Source organism: Dipodomys merriami, unplaced genomic scaffold (assembly GCF_024711535.1).
Source record: "Dipodomys merriami isolate MVZ:Mamm:240054 unplaced genomic scaffold, mDipMer1.0.p SCAF_52, whole genome shotgun sequence".
In the NCBI taxonomy this organism is placed as follows: domain Eukaryota; kingdom Metazoa; phylum Chordata; class Mammalia; order Rodentia; family Heteromyidae; genus Dipodomys; species Dipodomys merriami.
This window is the reverse complement of record NW_027206091.1, coordinates 8,197,177-8,221,086: the sequence shown is the minus strand read 5'-3', so window position 1 is coordinate 8,221,086 and position 23,910 is coordinate 8,197,177. Positions and strand designations below refer to the sequence as shown.

Here is a 23,910-nt window from a genome sequence, read left to right as displayed (position 1 = left end):
AGGTACAAACCAGACAGACAGACAGACAGACACACACACACACACACACACACACACACACACACACACACACACACACTACTTCTGACCAAACAGCTTCTCTTTATTGAAAGATTGTAACACAAAAGTAAGCTGAGGGTAGGGACCCTTCCCAGGCTCTCCTCTGTTTCCTATGAGCATTGGGGAGGGAGAAGATGGGACCCCAAAAAGGGAAACTAAAGGAAATTCAGGATGATCAACGATCAACATAGCCTGCTCCAGCCCCAGGATTCCGGGTGGGGTCAGGGTCAGGGTCCAGGAGGGTGGGCCACTCTCAATCTGCCACCATCCACCTCCCTGCCTGCCTCAGGCTTCCAGGAGCTTCCCCAGGAAGCGGAGGTTGAGGATTTTGAGCTGCTCGTCAAGGTCCATGCGGACAATGCCGTCCTCACCATCAATGCTCAGCAGGACTCCCGTGGCTTCGCGGTCCTCACCGAGGATCACCTTCACCTGAGAGCAGTGGGCATGTGATTAGGCTGTGCCAGCAGCCTGCACCCCCTCTCTCACTGGCCTTGGCCTAGCCCCTACCTTGTTGTTCTTGGTGGGGGTGATGGGCTCCAGGTGCTCACTGGAGATGCTGACGACCTTCTCGCTGTCCTTCAGGTACACAGAGCACATGCCACCCTGGGGAGCAGAGGCACCTGGGTCAGCCTGTCCTGATGCTGCCCTCACAGGGACACAGGCTGTGGGCTCATTATGCATGCTCACTCCCAAGGTGACACAGGAGCAGACCAGGACGGGCACTGAGGCCCACGAGTGCTGGTGTGGGCTGGAAGGAAGCCAAAATGCAGCTTCTCAGGCCATGGACTCTTCCTGGCCAAAACTGGCCTCAGTTCCTCTCCACGAGCTCCTCCTGGGCCTTAGCTCCCTGGGGACAGCCCCACAGTTCCCAGACAAGCTCTAGACTTTGTCTTGGCCATGTCTCTTACCCATAACCTTCCAGGTCCAAGGCCTATCACTCAGCCTTCTGAGGGTCCCTCTTACCCATCCTTCCCCACAGCCCTGCCAGAGTAGCTGGCAGGTTTTTTTTTTTTTCTGCCCAGACTGGTTCTGAACTGTGATCCTCTCAGAACTCAGCCTCCTGAGCAGCTAGGATCACAGGCATGAACCATCAGCACCCAGCTGAAGTAGGGCTCTTGAGGACTTTACTGTGGCTGTGTGGTAGTAATTGTGAGGATGAAACCTATAGTAAGCATGTGCTCTCCTTGCTAAGCTACATCCCCAGCCCATGCTTAGGCAGCATGTCAATAACAAGAATTACAAACATGCAAGACACAGGCTGACAGAGGAGAGGTGCTTTCCTAAAGGCTGAGTGGGCATTAACCTATACAGAATGGAAAGAAGACAGGACAAGTACGTGTAAAAGCCCAGAAACAGGAGAGCCAGGCACAGAGGGGTCACTAGGAATGCTGTCTCAAAGGACCATGAGTGACACAAGATAACCACACTCCTGTGGGCCATGGGCTTCAACCAGGATCACAGCAGGCAGACCCACCCCAAATTGTTCTGAGTCTATGTTCACTGATGGATGAGCACTGGATAATAAAGACAAAGTTTAAAAAAGAAAGGAAAAAAAAAAGAAAGAAAGAAAAGGGCTGGGAAGGTGGCTTAGTAGTAGAGTGCTTGCCTAGCATGCATGAAGCCCTGCGTTTGAGTCCTCAGTACCACCACATAAACAGAAAAAGCTGGAAGTATAGTGCTGTGGCTCAAGTGGTAGAATGCTAGCCTTGAGCAAAAGAAGCTCAGGGACAGTGCCCAGGCCCTGAGTTCAAGCCCCTAGACTGGCAAAAAAAAAGAAAAAAAAAAAAGAAAAAAGAAAAGGCATTAGTGGTTATACATGTTATCCTAGCTGCTCAGGAGGCTAACTGAGAATCGAGGTTTGAAGCCAGCCCAGGCAGGCAAGTTGGTAAGAATCTTACTTCCAATAAACTACTCAAAAAACCCGAAGTGGCAATGTGGCTCAAGTGGTATAGCACTTACCTTGATTAAAAGAAACCCAGGGACAGCACTCACACCCAGAGTTCAAGCCCCAGGACCAGGAAAAAAGAAAAGCCAGGTACGTATGGTGCATGCCTATAACTCTAGCTTCTTGGGACAGTAAAAACAGGAGGATCGTGATTCCAAGCCAGTCCAGGCAGGATAGTCCTTAAGACTCCTTCCCAATCAATAGCTGGGCACAGTGATACCCAGTGGTCATCTCAGTTTTTTCGGAAGGTGAGATGGGGAGGATTGTGGTTCCAATGGCCAGCCCAGGTAGAAAAGTCCATGAGACGCCATATCACTAGAAGAAGCTGGGCTTGTATCTGGACATCCTAGCTATGACAACAGGCCTAAGGGAGGTAGAGAGTGAGTGGTCCAGGCCTGCACCTTCTCTCAAAATGACAGGGATGGAGGTGAGAATCAGCAAGAGTACGTGTCTAGGGCTGGAAGGTGGTACAGCATGTATGAAGCCTTTGGTTCAATTCCTCAGTACCACATAAACACAGAAAGCCGGAAGTGGCACTGTGGCTCAAGTGGTAGAGTGCTAGCCTTGAGTGAAAAGAAGCTTAGGGACAGTGCCCACACCCTGAGGTCAAGCCCTAGGACTGGGGGGAAAAAAGTATGCGTCTAGTAAGCAAGCAGGACATCCTGAATTGAAACCTGTCATTCGCACGCGTACATGTATGTGTATGTATATAAAGAACCACAGAGATGGGGGCTCCAGCCTACCCAACCCCAGGTTTCACGTACCGTGACACTGCGGATGACACCGGTCTGCCCTACCACCTGTGTGTCCAAATAGGTGTCTCGCACCTTCACCTGGATATCAGTGGTTACCCAGTCGCTGGAGTTTTGCTCAATGCCTGAGCCTGGTGTGTGGGGGTTGTAGCCACCAGGGGAGGGTGCCCCAGGTGTCATGGGGCTGTAGCCTACCGGGCTCGGACTGGGGCTTGCCTGCAGGGAGACAGGGAGATGAGCTGTGGGAACAGTGGCTGACCTGGCCATCCCTCTGGGTGAGGCCCAGCCTAGTCCCTCCCCCAGCCCCCAGGACAAGCAGAATATGCATACCTGATAAGCCATGGGTGAGGGCGTTGGGTGGTAGCTGGCAGGAGAGTGGGTGTTCTGGTAGCCTGCAGGGCTTGGCGCCACCTGGTGGTAGCTCTGGGGACTGGGGCTGGGCTGGTAGGAGCCTTGTGGGGAGGGGGCAGCGTAGGGGGAGAACTGGTCCGTGTTGTACCTACAGACACACAGGCAGGTGTTGCAGCAGGGAAGGGTGAGGAAGGGCAGTATGGAGGAGTGGGCAGGGCTGGCCAGGCCTGGCCCGGTGGACTCACATGGCTGGCGTCCCTGGTGTCTGGGGGTTATACTGAGGGTTGACCTGAGGTGATGAAGGATCTGGGTAGCCGGGAGTCTGGGGGTTGGGGGTTCCCCCGTAGGCCTGGGGGGATGGGGTAGGCTCATCGTCAAAGGCATACTCGTACTCCTCCTCAGCCCTGTTGGGGGACACAAGTCTGTTGAGGATGACTAGTAATAAATAACAGCAATGTGGCGGATGCTTCCAGAATAGCACTCCACAGCAGGCCCCCCCCAATGGAGGGAACTTGATTGGGGGGGGGCAGTTAGAGGAGAGGCGGCTCTGCCACGGTGGCACTCCACAGCTGCTGGCTGTGGCTGGCACCCCCACTCCTGGCCTTGGGGTGCTTTGTGCCCCCAAGTGGCCCAGCATTGCCATGTACACAGCCCGGCCTCGGAGCCTTACCTTGATGGCGTGTTGGGGTTGTTGGGGTCCCAGGCCCCACTCTGGGCAGGGGTGCGGCTGCCATCATGCAGCGGTGTCTGTGAGCCGTAATGTGGGGTACGGCTGCCTGGAAGGGGAGACAGGCATGGCAATCGCGCAGTCCTACCCACCTGATCCCCCGCCGTCCCCCTTCCCTGTCTCTGGGAAGCTCCTCCGGGGAGTTCTCACCGTCCTGCAGCGGGGTCTGGGAGCCGTACATGGGCGTGCGGGAGCCAGAGCCATACATGGGCGTCTGGGAGCCGTACATGGGCGTGCGCCCATAGGACGAGGCCATCCCCCCTGGACGCCATGAGTCCCTGTGGGCACAGGGAGATCAGGCAGGCGGGTGCATAGGGCCGTCTGCCCCCCACCCCACATTGCCCGCACCCCCTCACCACCCTGCCATGCGTACACTGTGGTGAGCCGCTGGCGGTCCACAGAAATGGTCTGGCAGGTAGAATGCAGCTCCACGCGGGCCGTGGACTCCGTGGCATCCTTCACCACACCAATGTAGCCTGGGGGGGGAAGGAGGTGGGGGTCAGGTGGGCGGGGACCTCACTGCACACAGCCCCCAGACCCCCACCCAAGATTGGAACTCACCTTTGTAGGGCCCCTGGGAGATGCGGACAGTCTGGCCAATGAGCTCATTGTCTCTCCGTCCTCGGCCACTGCCCATGCCACCACCGCCCGGGCTGCCGAAGCCACCATGCTGACCTGGGAAGGCAGAAGAAAGTCACCAGTTCCTCAGGACAGGGCCTTCCCCTTTCGTGCTTTACCTACAGCCACGGCACACTCAAAGCTCCACTTGCTGGATTCCACCCCCCAACTTTCCTGATGGGCCTCTTCTGCCCACCCCCCCTGTTGCCTGGGCTTTCTTATTCCTAATCTGGGCTGGGAGCCCCTGAACACCTAAGGACTCCCCTCTAGCCTCCCGGACCTCTGCCGCCACCACCCCAGTCTCACCTCCAGCGCTGGGGTGCATGGGGCTGCTGATCCGCGGGCTCATTGGGGCAAAGCCACCCAAGGTGTAGTTGGTCACATCTCGAGGCTAGGGAAGGGACAGCGAGGACAGTAAGCTGCCTCCAGCCCCGCTCCACGCTGCCACTGGGCGCGTGCGTGCGTGCGTGTGTGTGTGTGTGTGTGTGTGTGTGTGTAGGGGGTGGTGGTGTTCTGGCTTGAATCGGGCCAGTCCTTGGGTCATTCCTCCTCCTGGTATCAAGACTCCATTTCTCTTTAGGAGAACTGTCACCTCTGCCTGTGTGCAGAGGCTGGCCTCCCCTCTAGACTAGTCAGGTATTTCTGTCCCTAGTGATAAAACCCAAAAGCTGTGGGAACTCAGGCTTGACACTCACCTCCTGGCCCCAGGTGCCCAGACTAGCTTTCCTCTCTGATCCTTGGTCCTGCCCAGTCTGCCTTCTGGTCCGTCCTCAGGACCTTTGTACTTGCCGATTCCCAAGTTACTCATGGGGCTCTGCCTTGCTCTGCTCGGGTCTCCTCAAACCTGTCCTTTCCCCAACCTCACATCTGCTCCCTGAGTCCTTCCTGAGTCAGGGCTACCCCTCACCTTTGAGCCCCCAGCCAGCACCAGGTGGCGCATCTTGCAGACAAACATGCCGCCATTCTCCACCAGCTTCTTGCAGTGCAGGAAGACGAAGCTGCGGTACAGGTGGCGGATCTCACCCTCCCGGCCCTAGGTGGGAGCAAGAGGAAGATCACACACTTGACTGGGGCCCTCTGTACCTCCCCTTCTTCCCACCAGGAGGGCAGGAGCGGGTACTCACTGAGTGGGGGCCGTCAATGACCTTGACGATGTCCTTCACGTGGATGTTGTTCTGTTCGGAGTCCAGGGCCACAGCGAAGCGGTTGTCCTTCTTCTGGGTCACAGCCTGGTGCCTGACTGTCACCACCTTCCCATGCATGTTCAGCACCTTCACAGGGACAGGTGAGAGCAGAAGAGGGTGACATGGGGCAGGGCCAGCCCTCAGCAAGACTGTCCTAAGCTTAAAAGGATGTCCTCACTTCCAAAACCCGGGAGGAGGCTCCACCTCCTGATCTCAAGGACCACGCCCCTCTGAATTCCTCACAAATCTCCCTGAGGTGTGACTACAAGCCTCCCATCTCCCACTGGGGAAACCTCAAATTTCCAGAGTCAGGGCCCAGGCTAAGCTCTGTGATCTCTGACTCACACATTCAGGGGAAAGAGAAATGGGGAAGGGCACCTGCAGCACCCCATTTTTGCCAAAGTGTCACATCCTGGGATTCACATTTGGCCTTACCACCAAGGCGGTTGCTGTGCTCTTACCCCATCTTACTGGGCACAGGATGCCCAGTGTCCTAAGCCAGTCTTGCAAGAGCCCAGCAGTGTGCAGTGTTGTGTGAGAGATGCCCATAAAAGCACCACTAAAGGAGGGTGACGCATGCGGGCACACACCTGGAAGGTCTCCCGCTCCAGCCGCACGATGACGCCCACAGTGCGTGGGTCCAGCTGCACCAGCTCTCCCCACTCGTGCTGGCCCCCAACATCCACACCTGAGGCCGTTTCTGAGCAGAGCTGCAGGTCCCGAGGGAGCACCTTCAGCTGTGGGGAGATGGCAAGGGGTGAGGGGCTGGTCTCTAGGGGCTGATCCCCGGCTCACTTCGGTGTGACCTGCCCGCAGCCCCCTCCACCTACCTCGTGCATGGTGAGGTCGGAGAAGAGAATGACGAAGCTCTCCTCCACACGCACAATGAGGCCGGTATCCCCCTCAAATCGGCCAGCGATCACCTTCACGTGGTCACCCATCTTGAAATACTTCCGGAGCTCCTGGGCTGGGAACTCCAGCATATCCTGGAGGAGATGGTATAAGATGGTGGGGAACAGGTAAGAGGAGTTCACAACACTTGCCCCCTGGACCGCTGTCACCTTGAAGACACCCAGGCCACCTGAGTCCCAGAGCTGATCCCACACCCCGCCATTCCATGGGCCACTCCACGGGCCACACGCACCTTGAGGTCCTCGTGCTTCGGCATGATGGTGATCTTGTTGCCGTCCACACTGAGGACCTTGCCCTGCAGGTTGATGAGCTCACCCTCGCACACTTCCACATTGTCCCCGGGCTGGAAGTTGTGCTCTCTTTCCTTCCCTGTGGGGACACAACTCTCCTGAGTTGTGACTGGGCAGCTTAGCCAGCCCCTTTCCCCTGCCTGGAGGAGGGCTGGGCCCCATACCTGTGCCCTCTGTCACCACCTCCAGGTCAATGCCTTCTGGCTGGTCCTCAAACTTCTCCAGCTCCGACAGAGTGGGCTTCACGCCCTCGGTGATCTAAGCCCCCAGGACAAGGGCAGGGCATGGAGGTGGATGGAGTCAGCACCTAGGCCCCAAGGCAGGGACATCAGACTGGCCCCCTCCACAAGCACCATCCTGTGCCCCTTACCACAGCTGACATGGCGAAGCTCTTGAACAGAAAGCCCTTCCGGCTGTAGCGATTTCCCTCAAAGATCAAGAAGTCGCCATCAGAGGCCACGTCACCCCCTAGAGACCTGGCAGTTCATGGGAGAGAGAAGACAGAAAACACTGTGGGAAGGGAATGTTGCACTGCCTCAGTTCCCCCCGGTGGGAAGAGAGGGATGGGAATGTATCCTGGCCCTCCAGCACACCTCAGGGAAGGAGTGACTTCCACTCAAACACAGGCCACCCCCAAGAAGGATACGGGTCCCTCAGCAATGCCCCCCACTCTGCCTCCCTCCCTAAAGTGGCACTGCCACTAGCAGGGCAGGACTGCAGCCCCTCCTCTCCCGTCCCCTGGACATGCACAGGAGAACAAGCCAGCCTCATTGAGCTCCCTTTCCCACAGGGTGGGTCTGGGTGAGGGGACCAGCATGCTCTGCTAGGCATGTGAGGCCCCTTCCTCCTCTGTATCTCCTGTTCCCATGCCCAGCCAGCGCTAGCCTGTCCCAAAGGGTTGGGCTCCATCCCCCTCGGGTGAGCAGGTAAAGGTCAGTGCTGTTCTGGGCACAACATAGCTTACTGCAATCCTCCTTCCACCCCCAGGACAGGTGGCTGTCTGAAGTCCTGCTGCCGAGCTAGCTATTCACACAGTACTCCATAGAAGCGTGCCACAGGCCCACTGAGGCACAGCCTGGCTCACCTGATCTTCTCAGCATCAAAGAGCCTCTGTGGAGGCCGCTTGAACTTCTTCCTCTTGGCAAACCAGTCTTTCTGCAGGGGGGAGGACAAGCATGGGCAGGAAGAGTGAGGGAGGAGGGCTGGCCAGTGAGGCTGGGGCAACCCCCCCACCCTAGGCACCCCTCCCCCACAGTACCAAGCTCATGCGGGCCTTGATGCGGTCATAGTCGATCCGAGGGATCATCTTCAGAGAGATAGTGTTCTGGCTGGGCTCCACATAGTCCACCTGAGAGGGTGGGAGGTGAGAGGTCAGCAGGGCCTGGCCCTCGGTATCCACCCATCCCTCCCTCCTGGCTCCCAGACAGGAGGAAGGAGCAGAGGGTGATGAGCAAAGCATTCACTGCCCACCTGACACCTCATTGGTGTCTGAAAAGATCCTCAATGCCAGGACAAGTTCAGCTGAAGGCTTCCCTGAATTGCCCTCCGCATCAGTGAATCTCATTGGCCTTCAAAGATCTTGACTTCTTAGGGCTAGGAAGGTGGCTCAGTGGTAGAGCGCTTGCCTTGCATGCCTGAGGCCCTGGGTTCAATTCCTCAGCACCACATAAGAAAAAAGCCGGAGCCGGGCGCTGGTGGCTCACGCCTGTAATCCTAGCTACTCAGGAGGCTGAGATCTGAGGATCGCGGTTCAAAGCCAGCCCGGGCAGGAGAGACCGTGAGACTCCTATCTCCAATAAATCACCAGAAACCCGGAAGTGGCGCTGTAGCTCAAGTGGTAGAGCGCTCGCCTTGAGCTGAAGAGCTGAGGGACAGCGCCCAGGCCCAGAGTTCAGGCCCCACGACCGGACCCCAAAAAAAAAAAAAAAAAAAAAAAAAAAAGATCTTGACTTCTTCATAGTTGAATGCTGGTGGCTTGTGTCTATAATCCTAGCTACTCAGGAGACTGAGATCTAAGGATGTAGCTTGAAACCAGATCTGGCAGAAAGTCTGACTTTTTTTTTTTTTTTTGGTCGGTCATGAGGCTTGAACTCGGCCTGAGTGCTGTCCCGAAGCTCTTCAGCTTAAGGTGAACTTTCTACCACTTGAGCTACAGCGCCACTTCCGGGTTTCTGGTGGTTTCTTGGAGATAAGAGTTTCACGTACTGGGCTGGGAAGGTGGCTCAGTGGTAGAGCACTTGCCTTGCATGCTCAAGGCCCTGGGTTCAATTCCTCAGCACCACATAAGCAAAAAGAAAAAAGCCGGAAGTGGCACTGTGGCTCAAGTGGTAGAGTGCTAGCTTTGAGCTGAAGAGCTGAGGGACAGTGCCCAGGCCCAGAGTTCAGGCCCCATGACCGGACCCCCCCCCCAAAAAAAAAGAGTTTCACGTACTTTCCTGCCCAGGCTTGCTTTGAACCACAACCCTCAGATCTCAGCCTCCTGAGTAGCTGGATTACAAGCGTGAGCCACCAGTGCCCAGCTAGTCTGAGACTCTTATCTCCAATGAACCACCAAAGACCTGTGGCTCTAGTGGCAGAATGCTAGCTTTGAGCAAAAGAAGCCAAGTAACAGAGCCAAGGCCCTGAGTTCAAACCCTAGGACTAGCAAAAAATAAAAATAAATAATAAAATGCAAGTCAGACTGCATCTCTTAGAATCCCCAGAGCCCAAAGGTGCACTATAAAACCTGAGCTCATCTACATTCTTTTTTTTTTGTTTTTGGTCATGGGGCTTGAACTCTGGGCCAGGACACTGCCCTTCAGCTCAAGGAGAGTGCTCTACCACTTGAACCACAGCGCCACTTCCAGTTTTCTGGTGGTTTACGGAGATAAGAATCTCACAGACTTTCCTGCCCGGGCTAGCTTTGAACCCTATTGCTCAGATCTCAGCCTCCTGGGTAGCTAGGCTTATAGATGGGAGCCACTGGTGCCCGGTATCATCTGCATTCTTGTCTCACAGGTTAATCTCCTGCCTACCAACTCCCCAAGAACTGTACTAGGCTCATCTGTCATCTCCTTTAATGGTTCCTCAGGATGTCCTTGGATATAGCAGGAGATGGCCATCTACCTCTGTGTGCTCTGAGCCAACCCTGAGTTCTACTCCCCTCAATCTGAGTAGAGCTCAGACTCTGCCCTAGGAAAGGGCAGAGAGGACAAGAGAACAGAACATGGAGGGTGGGGGGGCCTGGGGCTCCGCGGCCCGCTGGTACCTGAGCAATGTCATCTTTGTAGATGCCTCGCTTGAGGCGCACCCAGGACTTGGGCTTTAGGTTGGCCACCTCCTTGACCACTTTGAGCACATCTGTCATCTCCTTGATGGGCACCATCTGCTGGTTCCAGTAGCCAAGCCGCAGGTTGCCCACGCCCTCGATGGCCTGCTTCACGTGTGTCTGCTTGTAGGCTTCCACGTAGATGTAGCCCTTGACATGTTCTGGGGCCACTACTGACTTGATCTGCAGGGGCTGTGGGGGGCAATGGTGGGGAGAAGGAGAGAGAAGGAAAGGGGGGGGGGTGAGGTCCCACTGCTGCTTGCACAAACAAGCAGCACTGTGGGCACTCTTCTAGAACATTAACCCACAGAAGCATGGTGGCCAATGGACATGGGCACAGGGAAAAATCAGTGCAGGTAAGGTAAGCCAACAAATAAGACAGCCTGTTTTAAAACATGTTCCAAAAAGGGATTGGCATTTGCTTTTTTTTTTTGGGTCCAGTTGTAGGACCTGAGCTCTGGGCCTGGGTGCTGTCCCTCAGCTCTTCAGCTCAAAGCTAGCGACACTTCCAGCCTTTTTCTTTTTGCTTATGTGGTGCTGAGGAATCAAATCCAGGGCCTCAGGCATGCAAGGAAAGTGCTCTACCACAGAGCCACCTTCCCAGCCCTTTGCTTTTTTTTTAAGCAGTGTCTGTCTCCATATAGCTAGGCTGGCCTACAACTGGAATCCTTTTGCCTCGGGCTGGTATTATGGATATGCTCCACCACACCCAGTGAGGGGCTGGGCTGGATAAACTATGGCTTAAGAACACCAGGAAAGAAAAACATAGTGGATGGGCTGGGAAGGTGGCTCAGTGGTAGAGTGCTTGCCTTGCATGCAAGAGGCCCTGGGTTCAATTCCTCAGCACCACATAAGCAGAAAAAGCCAGAAGTGGCACTGTGGCTCAAGTGGTAGAGTGCTAGCCTTGAGCTGAAGAGCTGAGGGACAGCACCCAGGCCCAGAGCTCAGGCCCCATGACTGGCAAAAAAACAACAACAACAACAACAACAAAAACGTTTTCATTCATGCTACAACATAGATGATGCCTAAAAACTACATTAAGTAAAGTCACAAAAGGCCACATATGGAATGGTTCTGTTTATGAAAGATGTCCAGAATAGTCAAATCCGTAGAGACAGGAAACAGATTGGTGGTTACCAGGGACACTGAGGAGGAAGGGACTGCTAGGCATAGGTTTCTTTTGGGGTGGATGACTGTGATCATACTAAATATAGTAAAATAAGCCAGGGGCTTATTTAGACTTTCCTGCTTGGGCTGACTTTGGACCATGATCCCTAGATCTTAGCCTCCTGAGTAAGTAGGACTACGGGTGTGAGCCACCAGTGCCTGGCCCATGAGACTCTTATCTCCTATTATCCACCAGAAAACCACCAAGTAGAGCTGTGGCTCAAAGTGGTAAAGTGCTAGCCTTGAGCAAAGTTGCTCAGGGACAGTGTCCAGGCCCTGAGTTCAAACCCCACAACCAAAAAGAAAAATAAGAGTAAAACAAACTAAAACACATTGAGTTCATAAAAGGGAATCTTAGCCAGGCATAGTAATGAATGTAATCACAACACTGGGGTAAAGGAAGCAAAAAGATCCAAAGTTGGATGTCAGTCAGAGCTCTATAGCTAGACTGTCTCAAAATTGATTTTAAATGGCCAGGTGTGATAGCACACACCTGTAATCCCAGCTACTCAGGATGTGAAGGTAGGAGGATGGAGGTTCGAGGCTAGCCCAGGATAAGTTAGGATGAGACCCTCATCTGAAAAACAAAAGGACTGGGAGCATGGCTCAAGTGGTACAGCACTTGCCCTGCAAGCACCAGTATGAGTTCAATCCCAGTACTGCTAAACCAACAAATCAAATCAAAAGCAAGTATCCCTGGGAAGGCACAGCAGCCTTATTTGCTTAGTGGGCAGCTCTGCTCACACACGGGCACATGGCACCCTCTGAGCCTACAGCCTCCCATCTGGGCTTGCTGCCTGCCATAGACGTACCGTGTCTGTGAACTGGTAGGCTATGAACTTGCGCATCAAGGAGATGGCTGTGGCTCGTTCCTCTCCAATCTGGAAGAAAGAGGCAGAGTTGGGAAAGCTGATGAGATGGATGGCAGGACACAGAAAAGGAGCTGGCCGGGGTGGGGGTGGGGGGTAAGCCAGAGATCTAGTCAGGGGTCTAGCCAGGGGGCGGGCAGTCAGGAAACCAGGAAGATGGAGGAGAGGAAAAGGAATAAGCAGGGGAATGGGGAGGTCAGAGGGGAGGGGGGCTGCCAGGCAAGGAGACTCAGCATAGACAGACAGCGTGCCCTCCCCCCCCCCGCCACCGCCCACTTCTCCCATCTCCCCAGATACTCAGGACATATACCTTACATTTGACAGTCCACAGATTGGGGTCCCTAAACACAGAGAAAGAGGAAATCCTTTAGTGACGGCCTCTTTGCCAGGAACAAGAATGGCATAGCATCCTTCTTCCCTCTTCCATTTCCCCAGATTCCCCCACACTCCCTCCTCCAGAACAGGAGAGAGCAACAACTGGCCATCCCTGTACCTGTCTGTACATGACTCGGTCCTGATATATCCCTGCCAGTGACCCGTTCAAGATTCCCACTCGACCCTCTGTCCCTGTCCACCCCCTTACTTCACTCCGGGGAGCAGCTGCTGCTGGGTGATGTCATCTGAGAGCTCATCAGACCCTCCATATACCCTGGAGAGAGAAAGGCAATGGGAAGGAGGAAGTCCCACCCCTCGCCCCCAGTACCTTCCTGCCCGGGACCACCTGCTCTCTGCCTAGCCCTTACGTCTCGCCCACAGATGACTTGGCGTATTTCTTCATGTAATACTCGCCCAGCTCTTCTTCTCGCTGGTCCCTAAGGTGGGAGGGAGAAAGCAGACATGAATTAGAGGTAGAGGAGGCATGAGGTGACATGCTCCAAATCTCTCCAAAGGAGCCAGATCCCATGTGCCCCCCCCCAGCTGCACACCCCACATTGCCTCCTTGCTTACCTCCAGAGATTCTGCAGGCGGCGGGCCCCAGAGCGGTCTTCATCCAGGACCACATTATCGATATTGGAGGCTGCAAATAAAGGTGAGGATATGTGAGCATAAGGGGGGACAGGGGGCTGCAGACAGAGGTGGGGCCCCCAGCCACCCGGCTGAGTAAAGCCCCAACAACCCCAACCCCACTCCTGCCCCCATCCTAGTCAGCACCTTGCTTCTCATTGAACACCTGAGGATGGGGCCCAGTTGCTTGGGGTGGGGTGGGGGGCACCCAGCAATCCTGAGCCTCAGCCACTTTCTAAGTACCCTGAGTTCCCCCCCACAACCATACCCAACCCCTCCCCTATGCTGGACACCTGGCCCCTCAGAACTCCCTAACCCGGAGCCCTACCTAAGTTAGAGCCCTGGAGCCAAGATAGAGGCTGAGGGCAGGATGGCACCCCAGAAGGCGGAACTGAACTGGCAGGATATGGGAAGAGGGTCACGAGTCACAGTGCCAGGTTCTTACCTTCAATCTCTTCTACTTGGAGGAAGAGGAGGTGGTGGTGGTGGTGGTGGTGGTGGTGGTGGTGGTGGTGGTAGTGGTGGGCGAGGGCAGACAAAGTATGAGCCAAATTATAGCAGCAAAATCAACCAATGGGTTGGGGGAAGGGAGGGACACAGGAAGGTCGAAAAATCAAAAATAAAGGCCAGGCACCGGGTGGTTGGAGAGAAGCCGAAATGTATGAGGTGCACAAGACGGAAATAACAGGGAAGGGGAGCACTGGCCCAGGAAGTGGGGGAACACGGGGCAGGGGGGAGGGAGATACCCATCCTACACCCCACAAAAGGGATTTGCTGAGCCCTGGGGTATCAGAGCTGCCTCCTCACAACCACCCCCCCACAACCCCTCCCCCACTCATGGGCCTAGAAGGGAAAGGAGGGGAGCCACCTCTCTGGCCAGGACAGAAAGAAGCGAGGTGAAGAGGGTGGGGTTGGAGTGGTACGGGGCATGGGGGAAGGGAGGCTGGGAGACCCTCTCTGGCGGGCTTCTCCCAGGAGTCTCGTAGCGGCAGGGCCCTCCACACACACCTTTCTCCAGGATGTCCTCAGCTCCGTCCTCCCACTGGTCTTCGTCCTCATACTCATCATCCACATCTAAAACAGTAAAAGCAAAGAAATGCTCCAGGGGCAGTTGGGGCACCATGATCTGGGGATAGCAGCCACCAGGAGGCGTTTTCCCGGCACAATGGGCTGAGAGCTCTCACCCCACAAGGCCAGGACATGGGGGCTCTACCAGGAGGGGCTTTGCTGGTACAGCAGGCAGGTGATGTGTGCAGATCTACCTTGCTCTGCTCCTCCCACATTATCTCTTTAAAAGGAGATCCGATCTCGGTTCAAAGCCAGCCCAGGCAGGAAAGTCCAAGTCTGTGAGACTCTTATCTCTAATAAACCACCAGAAAACTGGAAGTGGCACTGTGGCTCAAGTGGTAGAGCACTCACCTTGAGCTGAAGAGCTGAGGGAGAGCACCCAGGCCCAGAGTTCAAGCCCCACAGCCAACCGGAAAAAAAAGGAGATCCAAGCTGGGTGGGGTGGCCCAGACCTATTATCAAGTATTTAAGGGACAAAGGCAAGAGGACTCAAAGTTCCAGCTTGGGCTACATAGCAAGACCTGTCTTAAAAAAAAAAAAAAAAAAGGAGGGGAGAGGAGAAACATACTGAGGGCTGGAAGTATAGCTCAGTGGCGGAGTTTCGTATAACGTGTGTAAGGCCCTAGGTTCAAGCCCCAGCAGGAGAGAAGGAGAAAGGAAAGAAGGAGCTGTTTGGGGGTGTAAGCACCACAAAAGTAAGGGAGGAAGGGAAAAGGCAGAGCTAGACCCTGTCTCCAAACAAAATGTAAAAGGCCTGGGGCTGTAGCTCAGTGGTAGAGCACTTGCCTAGCATGCTTGCGGCCCTGGGTTCAATCCCAGTACTGTAATATGTTTTCTTTTTTTAAAAAGGAAAAAGAGCACCCACTGAAATTTGCACAGTGCTATTCCCTGTGACATACCAGCCTCATCCAGGATGAAGCCGCCATGGCGGGGTTTCTTGGGGGGCCGGTCATCATCTTCCTCTTCTTCTTCTTCATCATACTCCTCTTCCTCCTCCTCCTCTTCTTCCTCAGCCTCCTCTTCCTTTGCACTGCGTCTCTCTTCCTCTACCTGTGGGGGGCAGGGAAGCATTGGGACCCCAGGGTTCCACCTCTCACACCCAATCTAGAGAAAGCTGATGTCAGATGTGCCTGACTACTCCTACCTCCTCAGCACTGCCCCTGCCCTCTCCCTCCCTCCATGACAGCTCCACTGCACCCATCCACCACCACACCCATCTACCATTGCCTGGAAGCGGGCCCAAGCCCCCTCTCTTAAACCTGGTGCTGGCCCCCCTAGGCTGATCCACTGGCTCCTGGGGCTCTGCCCTCGTATCTGGCCACCCAACTTGACCCAACCATGTCTCTTCCAGCCCTTGGGCCAGTTCTGGGACACAATGCTCGCCAAGCACACCAGCCACCCTGTGGTTGAGTTGGTAGACTTCCAGGCCAGTGTGCTCCCTCCTGAGGGTTCTTACACATCCTGCTATGGCCTCTCTGCCTCCTCCAACCCATGCTTCTCCTCCTTGGCTGCGTCTCACTCTGGTTACCCCTTAAAAGTGCTTCAATCCCAGGGCTCAGCCCAGGGCCCTTTTCACCTTGCACCCTCGCCTTGCTCTCTCCCTGGGCCACTTTACTTGGCTTCAGGGACCCTAGCTCCTGTCTCAGCAGACATGGCTATCTGCCTCCAGCCTCCACGTTTTTTCCTAGGACCTATACCACCCCCCCCAACATGTAGCAGCAGACTCCTAGACACCTCCCCAGATGTCCTCTGAGCCGTCACACCCAGCATGTGCCACACTGACCTCATTGTGTGCTCTAGACCTGTGCCATCCTCCTCTAGCTCCCCTCAGGCGAGAGGAATCCTGTGAATCAAACGCTATAATTCCAACTTCTTTCTCATCCCCTCCCCAATCAATCCTAGACCAGCACACCACATCCAACAATGGGTCCTTATTTTGGTCCTTCCTCCCCTAATTCCTGCCCTCTAGTCCCAAAGGTAGTGCCCCCAACTTCAAATGTTAGCCTTTTTTTAAATTTAATTTTTTTTTTGGGGGGGAGAAGGGGAGTCAGTTTTGGGGCCTGAACTCTGGGCCTAGGCACTGTCCCTCAGCTCTTCAGCTCAAGACTAGCACTCTACCAATTGAACCACAGCACCACTTCTGGCTTTTTCTGCTTATGTGGTGCTGAGGAATCAAACCCAAGACCTCATGCATGCGAGGCAAGCACTCTACCACTGAGCCACCTTCCCAGCCTGATTTTTTACTTTTATACAGGCCCTGGAACTTGATCTCAGGGCCTAGGCACTATAAAGGTGTGTGTCCTACTACTTGAGCCATAACACCACTTCTAGCTTTTTGATGATTCTCACAGACTTTTCTGTCCAGGCTGGCTTCAAACCTTGACCCTCAGGTCTCAGCCTCCTGGGGTGGTAGGATTATAGGCATGAGCCACCAGCACCTGGCGCAAATGTCAGCCTTTTTTTTTTTGTCTGTCATGGGGCTTGAACTCTGGACACTGTCCCTCAGCTCTTCAGCTCAAGGCTAATGCTCTACCACTTGAGCCATATCACCACTTCCAATTTTCTGGTGATTTATTAGAGACACGAGTCTCCCAGAAGCTAGGTGCCGGTGGCTCATGCCTGTAATCCTAGCTACTCCGTAGTCTGAGATCTGAGGATCATGGTTCAAAGCCAGCCCAGGCAGCAAAGTCTGGGAGACTCCCATCGCCAATAAACCGGAAGTGGCACTGTGGCTCAAGTGGTAGAGCGCTCGCCTTGAGTTGAAGAGCTGAGAGACAGCATCCAGGCCCAGAGTTCAAGTCCCACGACTGACAAAATAAATAAATAAAAGAGTCTCACAGAGTTTCTTGCCCAGGCTGGCTTTGAATGGTGATCCTCAGATCTCAGCCTCCTGAGGGCCTAGGATTACAGGTGTGAGCCACCAAAGCCTGGCTAAATGTCAGCCTTTAACTCAGTAACTTCATGAGTCCTTCCTTCCATTTCCACACTGCTACAATCTATCTGACATTTCCTTTTAATCCAGAGGGTTTGGGGGTAAGGAGCATGCTTGGTAGGTACTCTTACTGCTAGAGCTGGGTCCTCCAGTTATTTTGCTTTCCTGTTTTTCAGATCTCTCAAGTAGAGATCTGAAGTCCCCCTACCCTCAGATTTTAAGTTAACTTTATAGACAACTGTTTGAGTCTTACAGGGTTTCATAATTAAAAGCATTTTAGAAGTCTACTTGTTACAATTTGAAGCTAGAAAGTAACCATGAAGACGATGTGAAACAATGTTATTAAATCCAACAAGATACTGTTGCTGGCTGTGGGCTCTTGCCTTACCCCTCCCCCATACACTCACTCTGTATCCATTGCCTGCCTCTGCCTTGCCTCTTCCCTACCTCTCAGGGCTCTCCTGCCAAAATCCAGGACTCCACTGCACATGGTACCCTACTTGTACCATGCTGGGGTTTGTTTTGGTTTGGTTTCTGGTGTCAAGGACAGCACCCAGAGCATGAGCCCCGTTCCCGACCCCTGTGTCAACATTCTTTTTTTTTTTTTTGTCGGTCGTGGGCTTGAACTCTGGGCCTGAGCGCTGTCCCTCAGCTCTTCAGCTCAAGGCGAGCACTCTACCACTTGAGCTACAGCGCCACTTCTGGTTTTCTGGTGGTTTATTGGAGATAGGAGTTTCACGGTCTCTCCTGCCCAGGCTGGCTTTGAACCACGATCCTCAGATCTCAGCCTCCTGAGTAGCTAGGATTACAGGCGTGAGCCACCAGCGCCCGGCCTGGCCAACATTCTTAATGTTGGTCCTCGATAGAAAGTTGTCCTCAGAATGATGAATGGGGACAGCACCTGTCTGGCATGCACAAGGCCCCGGGTTAGGTCCCCAGCAAAGTAAAACATGAATGATAATGATAAAAATTTAAAACAAATCTAAACCACATTGGATGTGGCAGTATACATCTGTGGTCCTAGAAACGTATGGTGGAAGGATCAAGAGTTCAAGACTAGACTGGGTTATATAGTAAGATCCTATGTCAAAAAAAAAAAAAAAAAAAAAAAAAGCCAGGCACCAGTGGCTCACGCCTGTAATCCTAGCTACTCAAGAGGCTGAGATATGGGGCTGGAAAGGTGGCTCAGTGGTAGAGCACTTGCCTTGCATGCATGAGGCCCTGGGTTCGATTCCTCAGCACCACATAAGCAAAAAGAAAAAAACTGGAAGTGGCGCTGTGGCTCAAGTGGTAGAGCGCTAGCCTTGAGCTGAAGAGCTGAGGGAAAGCGCCCAGGCCCAGAGTTCAGGCCCCATGGCCAGAAAAAAAAAAAAAAAAAAGAGGCTGAGATATGAGGAACATGGTTCAAAGCCAGCCTGAGCAGAAAAGTCCATGAGATTCTTGTCTCCAATTAACCACTTGAAAACCAAAAGTGGCACTGTGGCTCAAGCGGTAGAGTGCTACCTTGAGCTGAAGAGTGCAGGGACAGTGCCCAAGCCCAGAGTTCAAGCCCCACAACCAACAAAAACAAAAAAACAAAACAAGATATATATATATATATGTATATATGTATATGCATACATATATATTTGCTTCTGCTTCCCACTCATACCTTAATTACTCTCTCTTGCCAGGTGTTGGTGGCTTGGCCTGTAATCCTAGCTACTCAAGAAGCTGAGACCTAGAGGATTCAAGTTGCTTTCAAACAAGTTTGGGCAGAAAAGTCCAAGATACTCTGTCTCCAATTAACCAGTAAAAAGCCAGACTGGAGGCATGGCTCATATAGTAGAGGGCCAGTCATGAGGATGCAATCATAGTTAGAACGCAAGGCCCTGAGTTCATGTTCCAGTGTTCACACAAGACTAACAAACAATACCCCTGAACCCCTCAGTCTCTGGACACAGCTGAGTGATTGAGCACTTGCCTAGCACTCTGGAGACCCCAGGTTCCACACCCAGAACTGGAGGAAAAATCCTTTCTCTCCCAGGCAGCCACTGCTGTCCACTCTCTGCTAAGTAAAGCCAGGCACATCCTTTAGGCTCCTTGCACCCTAGTCCTGACATGGTGAGCTCCCCAAGAGCAGGGCCAAGGATTTCTCTGGTACCACTAGGACCCCAACCTCACACTGCCCAGCAGCAGACACAGAAGATCTGACAATAATTGTTTCATAAAGCTCTGGCTAAGCCTGGGCTTAGGTGCTGTCCCTGAGTTTTTTTGCTTGAAGCTGGTACTGTAGGATTTGAGTCAGAGCTCCACTTCTTTTTGGTGGTTCACAGGAGATAAGAGTCTCATGGACTTGCCTGCCTATTCTGGCTTTGAATCATGATCCTTGGATTTCAGCCTCCTGAGTAGCTAAGGATTACAGGAGTAAGTCACCAGCACCCATCTGGATTCCTGGTCTTAGAACTGCTAGGTTTTAACCATCTAGGCAGTGGCCTAAAGCTACGAGTCACAGCCAAAGGCCCAGTATTACAGCTTGGAGCAAATGTCTGTCTTGTTAGCCTCCTACTAGCTCTCCCTCACCACAACACCCCAAAGTCTCCAACTCTTCCCTCAAAGCTGAGGACTCCCCAAAAGGAACTGGGTGTGTTGGTGTTGATGCACACCTGTAATTCCAAGCACTCAGATCTCAAAAAAAAAAAAAAAAAAAAAGGCATGACTCACACAACAGGTAGGTAAGATCTCACTGGTGCTTGAACTCAGGGCCTCATAATTTTACATAATAGAAACCTGAGGCGAGCTGGCTTGTATTCCAGGACGAGGGTACAATTTTCTCAATTCTGCCACTAGGCAGATGATAAATGACACCAGGTACATCCAGGAACTACAGAAGAGGCCTCTTCAAAGGGAGTAACCCCTTCAAGGGCAGAGTTGCTCTGTATAATTGTATGTCCCATACTGCCAAGCTCCTTTCATTTCCCCAGAAAAGCAAGAAATGTAAATTGTGTGTGAATTTTCCTCTTTCTATGTTGTAAAGCAACTTAAACATTAAATTTAGGGGAAGCTCAATGTACAACTCAGTGGTAAAGTTCATACTTAAGATGCACAAGGTCCTACCTGGATTTCTGTATGACAAAAAGAGAGAGGGAAAAGGGAAGAGGGAAAAAAAGGAAGCAGGGAGAGATGGTACTGGGTATGATCCAAGTGATGGAGAACCCTCCTAGCATGTTTGAGGCCCTGAGTTCAAACCCCATTATCACTAAAAAACCCCAAGACCATTTCCCTTCTTTGTTCAAACAGATATATGTTTCCATCATGATTAAGGACAAGCTCCTTGCCATAGCTTCAAGAACCTCCATTAATATATACATTTCTTTTACTTGACTCTTCCCGTGTGGTGCCCTGTGCTGTCTCAGACTCTGCCAGCAAGAAGGCCATTACAATCAGGTGCCAGTGGCTCACACCTGTCATCCTAGCTGATACTCAGGAGGCTGAGCTCTGAGGATCATGGTTTGAAGCCAGCCTGGGCAGGAAAGTGTGTGAGACTCTTTTTTTTTTTTTTTTTTTTTTTTTTTTTTTTTTGTCGGTTGTGGGCTTGAACTCTGGGCCTGGGCGCTGTCTCTTAGCTCTTCAGCTCAAGGCGAGCGCTCTACCACTTGAGCTACAGCGCCACTTCCGGTTTTCTGGTGGTTTATTGGAGATAAGAGTCTCACGGTCTCTCCTGCCCGGGCTGGCTTTGAACCGCGATCCTCAGATCTCAGCCTCCTGAGTAGCTAGGATTACAGGCGTGAGCCACCAGCGCCCGGCATGTGTGAGACTCTTTATCTCCAATAAACTACTCAGAAAAACCTGGGGGCTGGGAGTGTGACTTAGTGGTAGAGTGCTTGCCTAGCACGCATGAAGCCATGGGTTCGATTCCTCAGTACCTTAGTACCACATAAACAGAAAAAGCCAGAAGTGGTGATGTGGCTCAAGTGGTAGAGTGCTAACCTTGAGCAAAAGAAGCTTAGGACAGTGCCCAGGCCCTGAGTTCAAGCTCCAGGACTGGCAAGAAAAAGAGAGAGAAAGAAAGAAAGAAAGAAAGAAAGAAAGAAAGAAAGAAAGAAAGAAAGAAAGAAAGAAAGAAAGAAAGAAAGAGGGGGGGGGAGAGGGAGAGAGAGAGGGAGGGAGGAAGGAAGGAAAAAAGGAAAAGAAGAAAAGACAAATCTGGAAGTCATGCTAGGGCTCCAGTGGTAGAGCACTAACCTTGAGCACAAAGAGGCTCAGGGACAGAGACCAGGCCCTGAGTTCAAGCCCCAGGACTGGCAAAAATAAGATAAGAAAGGAAAAGAAGTCATCAATAGAATCAGCCACAGTCGAAATTAACCTCAATTAATTTTTTTTTTAAAGCTGGACAACATGGTAAGTATCTGTGATTTCAGCACTAGGGAGGCTAAGACAGGAGGGTGGTCTATTGAGACCCTGCCTAAAAAAGTAATAATACTCTGCCTGGTGCTAGTGGCTTATCCCTGTAATCCTACTTACCAAGGAGGATGAGAGCTGGAGGACTGTGCTTTGAGCCCAGTGCTTTCGTTTGTATTGTGTTGCTGAATTAGGTTCTTGAACTAACTTGCCAGTACTTGAAAGTTAACTCTACTGGCACTGGGGTTTGAACTCAGGGTCTCTCACAGTCTCACATGGCTTTTTCTGCTCAAGGATGGTGCTCTACCACTTGAGCCATGACCTCCAGTCCGGCCTTTTGCCAGTTAACTGGAACATCTCATGGTCTTTTCTGTCTAGTCTGGCTTCAAACTTCCATCCTCAGATCTCCTCCTCCCCAGTACACACAGGGAAGAGCCCTAGCACACAGAAGGCGCTTCAGATCCATTTCCCAGATTAAACAAGCCCATAACAGTAACATCAACAACGCTTGATGGTGAGTTCATCTCACTGAATTCCGCAGTACCCGACGGGGGCGACCCCAGCCTCCCTCTGCTTCGTGGTGACTTGCCTACTTTTCTCTCTCACTCCCGATAGTGCGGAAACTGCCAGAAACTACCGATCTGGATTCCCACAGGGGCCTTTCAGCCCGGTCCCCCAGGCGGATCCGACGCCTCTCCCAGGGCCCCCCAGCTGCACACCTCGGCCTCCTCGCCATCACTGCTGCGTTCGCTGTCCTCTTCTTCAGAGAAGTTGCTGTCTTCGCTATCCGACATCTTCCGCTGCTAGGAAAGACAGAGAGAGAGTGAGGGGGAAAGCAAAGACCGCCGCGCCTACCCCATGCCTCAGTTTCCCCGCAAGTTCCTCAGGGTGAACTTAAAATAAAAATCCCTGGGCGCACTTCCGGACAGCTCCGTGCTGACCGTCGCGATTCCGAGTGGGGACTCCACTTAGTCACCGATCCCTGGTCCCCGGATGCAGTCTCTACACCTCGCCCACCCGACGCCAGCAGCTCGGGGGGGGTCAGCCCCCTGCGCACCCCTCCTTACCGCGGCGAAGCGACCACAGGCTGCGGTGCCAGCTGCTGCGCGCACGACGCCCGGTGGGACTCAGGAGTTCTCTCGCGAGAACTTCTCTGTGAATCTCGCCGAATGCGTGAGTTCCAGGCGGGTCCGGAGGAGTCACTTCCTGCCGCCATCTTGAGAGTGGCAGCGTTGGCGTCCATCGAGCGCCATCTTGGGAGAGGCCCGGATAGAAAGTTTCTCGCCTTCAAGATCCGACTTCGTCCCGCCTGGAACCCGTAGACCCTCGGAGACACACCTAGTTGATGTTCGTCCCATTTTCCAAGAGAGGAAAAGTTTTAAAAGAAAACAAGAGCAGGGTATTTGTGGCTCATGCCTGTAGTAATCTCAGGAAACTGAGGCCCGAGGATCCAGGTTCGAAGCCAACCTCAACAAGCAAGTTTGTGAGCATCTTCTCTCCAACTAACCACCAAAAAAAACAAAAGTGGAGCTGTGGCTCAAGTGGCAGAGCGCCATCCTTTAGTACAAAAAGCTCAGAAACAGTGCTCAGGCTCTGAGTTCAAGCCCCAGAACCAGCACCAAAAGGTAAAAAGAGAGGAGAGAGAGAGAAGAAAAACACCACTTCCAAGTGACCTTTTTTTGTTTTCTACTGCTATCTGCTGAAAGTTGACAAATATGCACATTACAATGTTCATCTTGGACATTAATTCTAACTCTGGGCTTGGGTGCTGTTCTCAGCTCTTCAGCTCAAGGCAAGCGCTCTACCGCTTGAGCCACAGCGCCACTTCCGGCTTTCTGGTGGTTTATTAGAGATGAGTCTCACGGACCTTCCTGCGTGGGCTGGCTTTGAACTGGGATCCTCAGATCTCAGCCTCCTGACTAGCTAGGATTACAGGAGTGGGCCACCAGCACCAAGCTTAATTCTATTTTGAGATCCTTGTGCAGTGTATGACATTCTCATCCACCTACCACAAAGAGTGAGGTGAAGAAATTCATATACTTAAAGCATTTAGAACAGTACACGACCTAGAGTCAGCAGTATTTAGGTGTGACTGTAATCATTGTCATGATTGTTTATTATGTAATTGTTCTAGGGTTTTGTTTACTTTTTGTGTGTGCTGGTACTGGAAGTGTGGCTCAAATGGTAGAGCACTTGTGTGTGCGTGCACACACACAATTTGCGGAATTCAGAAGAAAGCTTCTAGGGTAGAGATCCTGAAGGGGGACCCCGGGGATAGGACTCTGGTGTTTGTGTGAGAAATTCCAGAATGATTAGTCCCTGAAGATGTAGAAATTGTAGGAA

At 52.9% G+C, this 23,910-nt stretch overlaps 1 protein-coding gene across 3 annotated transcripts; it reads right to left on the bottom strand.

Moving 5' to 3' along the window:
- Positions 1-82: 82 nt before the first annotated feature.
- On the bottom strand, positions 83-22,707 carry LOC138811170 (transcription elongation factor SPT5). Of its 3 annotated transcripts, none has more exons than XM_069998833.1 (30): positions 22,635-22,707; positions 22,287-22,370; positions 15,155-15,305; positions 14,196-14,261; positions 13,633-13,644; positions 13,131-13,200; positions 12,926-12,994; positions 12,766-12,831; positions 12,493-12,523; positions 12,126-12,194; positions 10,087-10,338; positions 8,098-8,187; positions 7,924-7,994; positions 7,210-7,315; positions 7,004-7,097; positions 6,782-6,918; positions 6,468-6,623; positions 6,228-6,374; positions 5,578-5,724; positions 5,361-5,486; positions 4,760-4,844; positions 4,397-4,510; positions 4,209-4,311; positions 3,986-4,113; positions 3,779-3,884; positions 3,354-3,512; positions 3,088-3,256; positions 2,770-2,973; positions 568-663; positions 83-489 (listed from the first exon to the last, which is right to left on the bottom strand). In XM_069998833.1, the coding sequence occupies exons 2-30, from the start codon at positions 22,359-22,361 to the stop codon at positions 346-348; spliced, it is 3,243 nt and encodes a 1,080-aa protein (XP_069854934.1). In that variant the 5' UTR covers positions 22,362-22,370; positions 22,635-22,707; the 3' UTR covers positions 83-345. The 3 variants fall into 3 exon arrangements, with proteins under 3 accessions (XP_069854934.1, XP_069854935.1, XP_069854936.1); XM_069998834.1 differs by having other exon boundaries at positions 22,287-22,367; positions 22,635-22,701; XM_069998835.1 differs by lacking the exon at positions 13,633-13,644.
- Positions 22,708-23,910: the final 1,203 nt, after the last annotated feature.

What these genes read in the sequence shown, in the direction of transcription:
- LOC138811170 (XM_069998833.1), bottom strand. Translation starts at nt 22,361, where the DNA reads ATGTCGGATAGCGAAGACAGCAACTTCTCTGAAGAAGAGGACAGCGAA. An exon ending in CGCCTGCAGAATCTCTGGAG is followed by an intron (nt 12,995 to 13,130) that starts GTAAGCAAGGAG and finishes CTCCCACCTTAG; the next exon opens with GGACCAGCGAGAAGAAGAGC. An exon ending in CAGCTGCTCCCCGGAGTGAA is followed by an intron (nt 12,524 to 12,765) that starts GTAAGGGGGTGG and finishes CTCTGTGTTTAG; the next exon opens with GGACCCCAATCTGTGGACTG.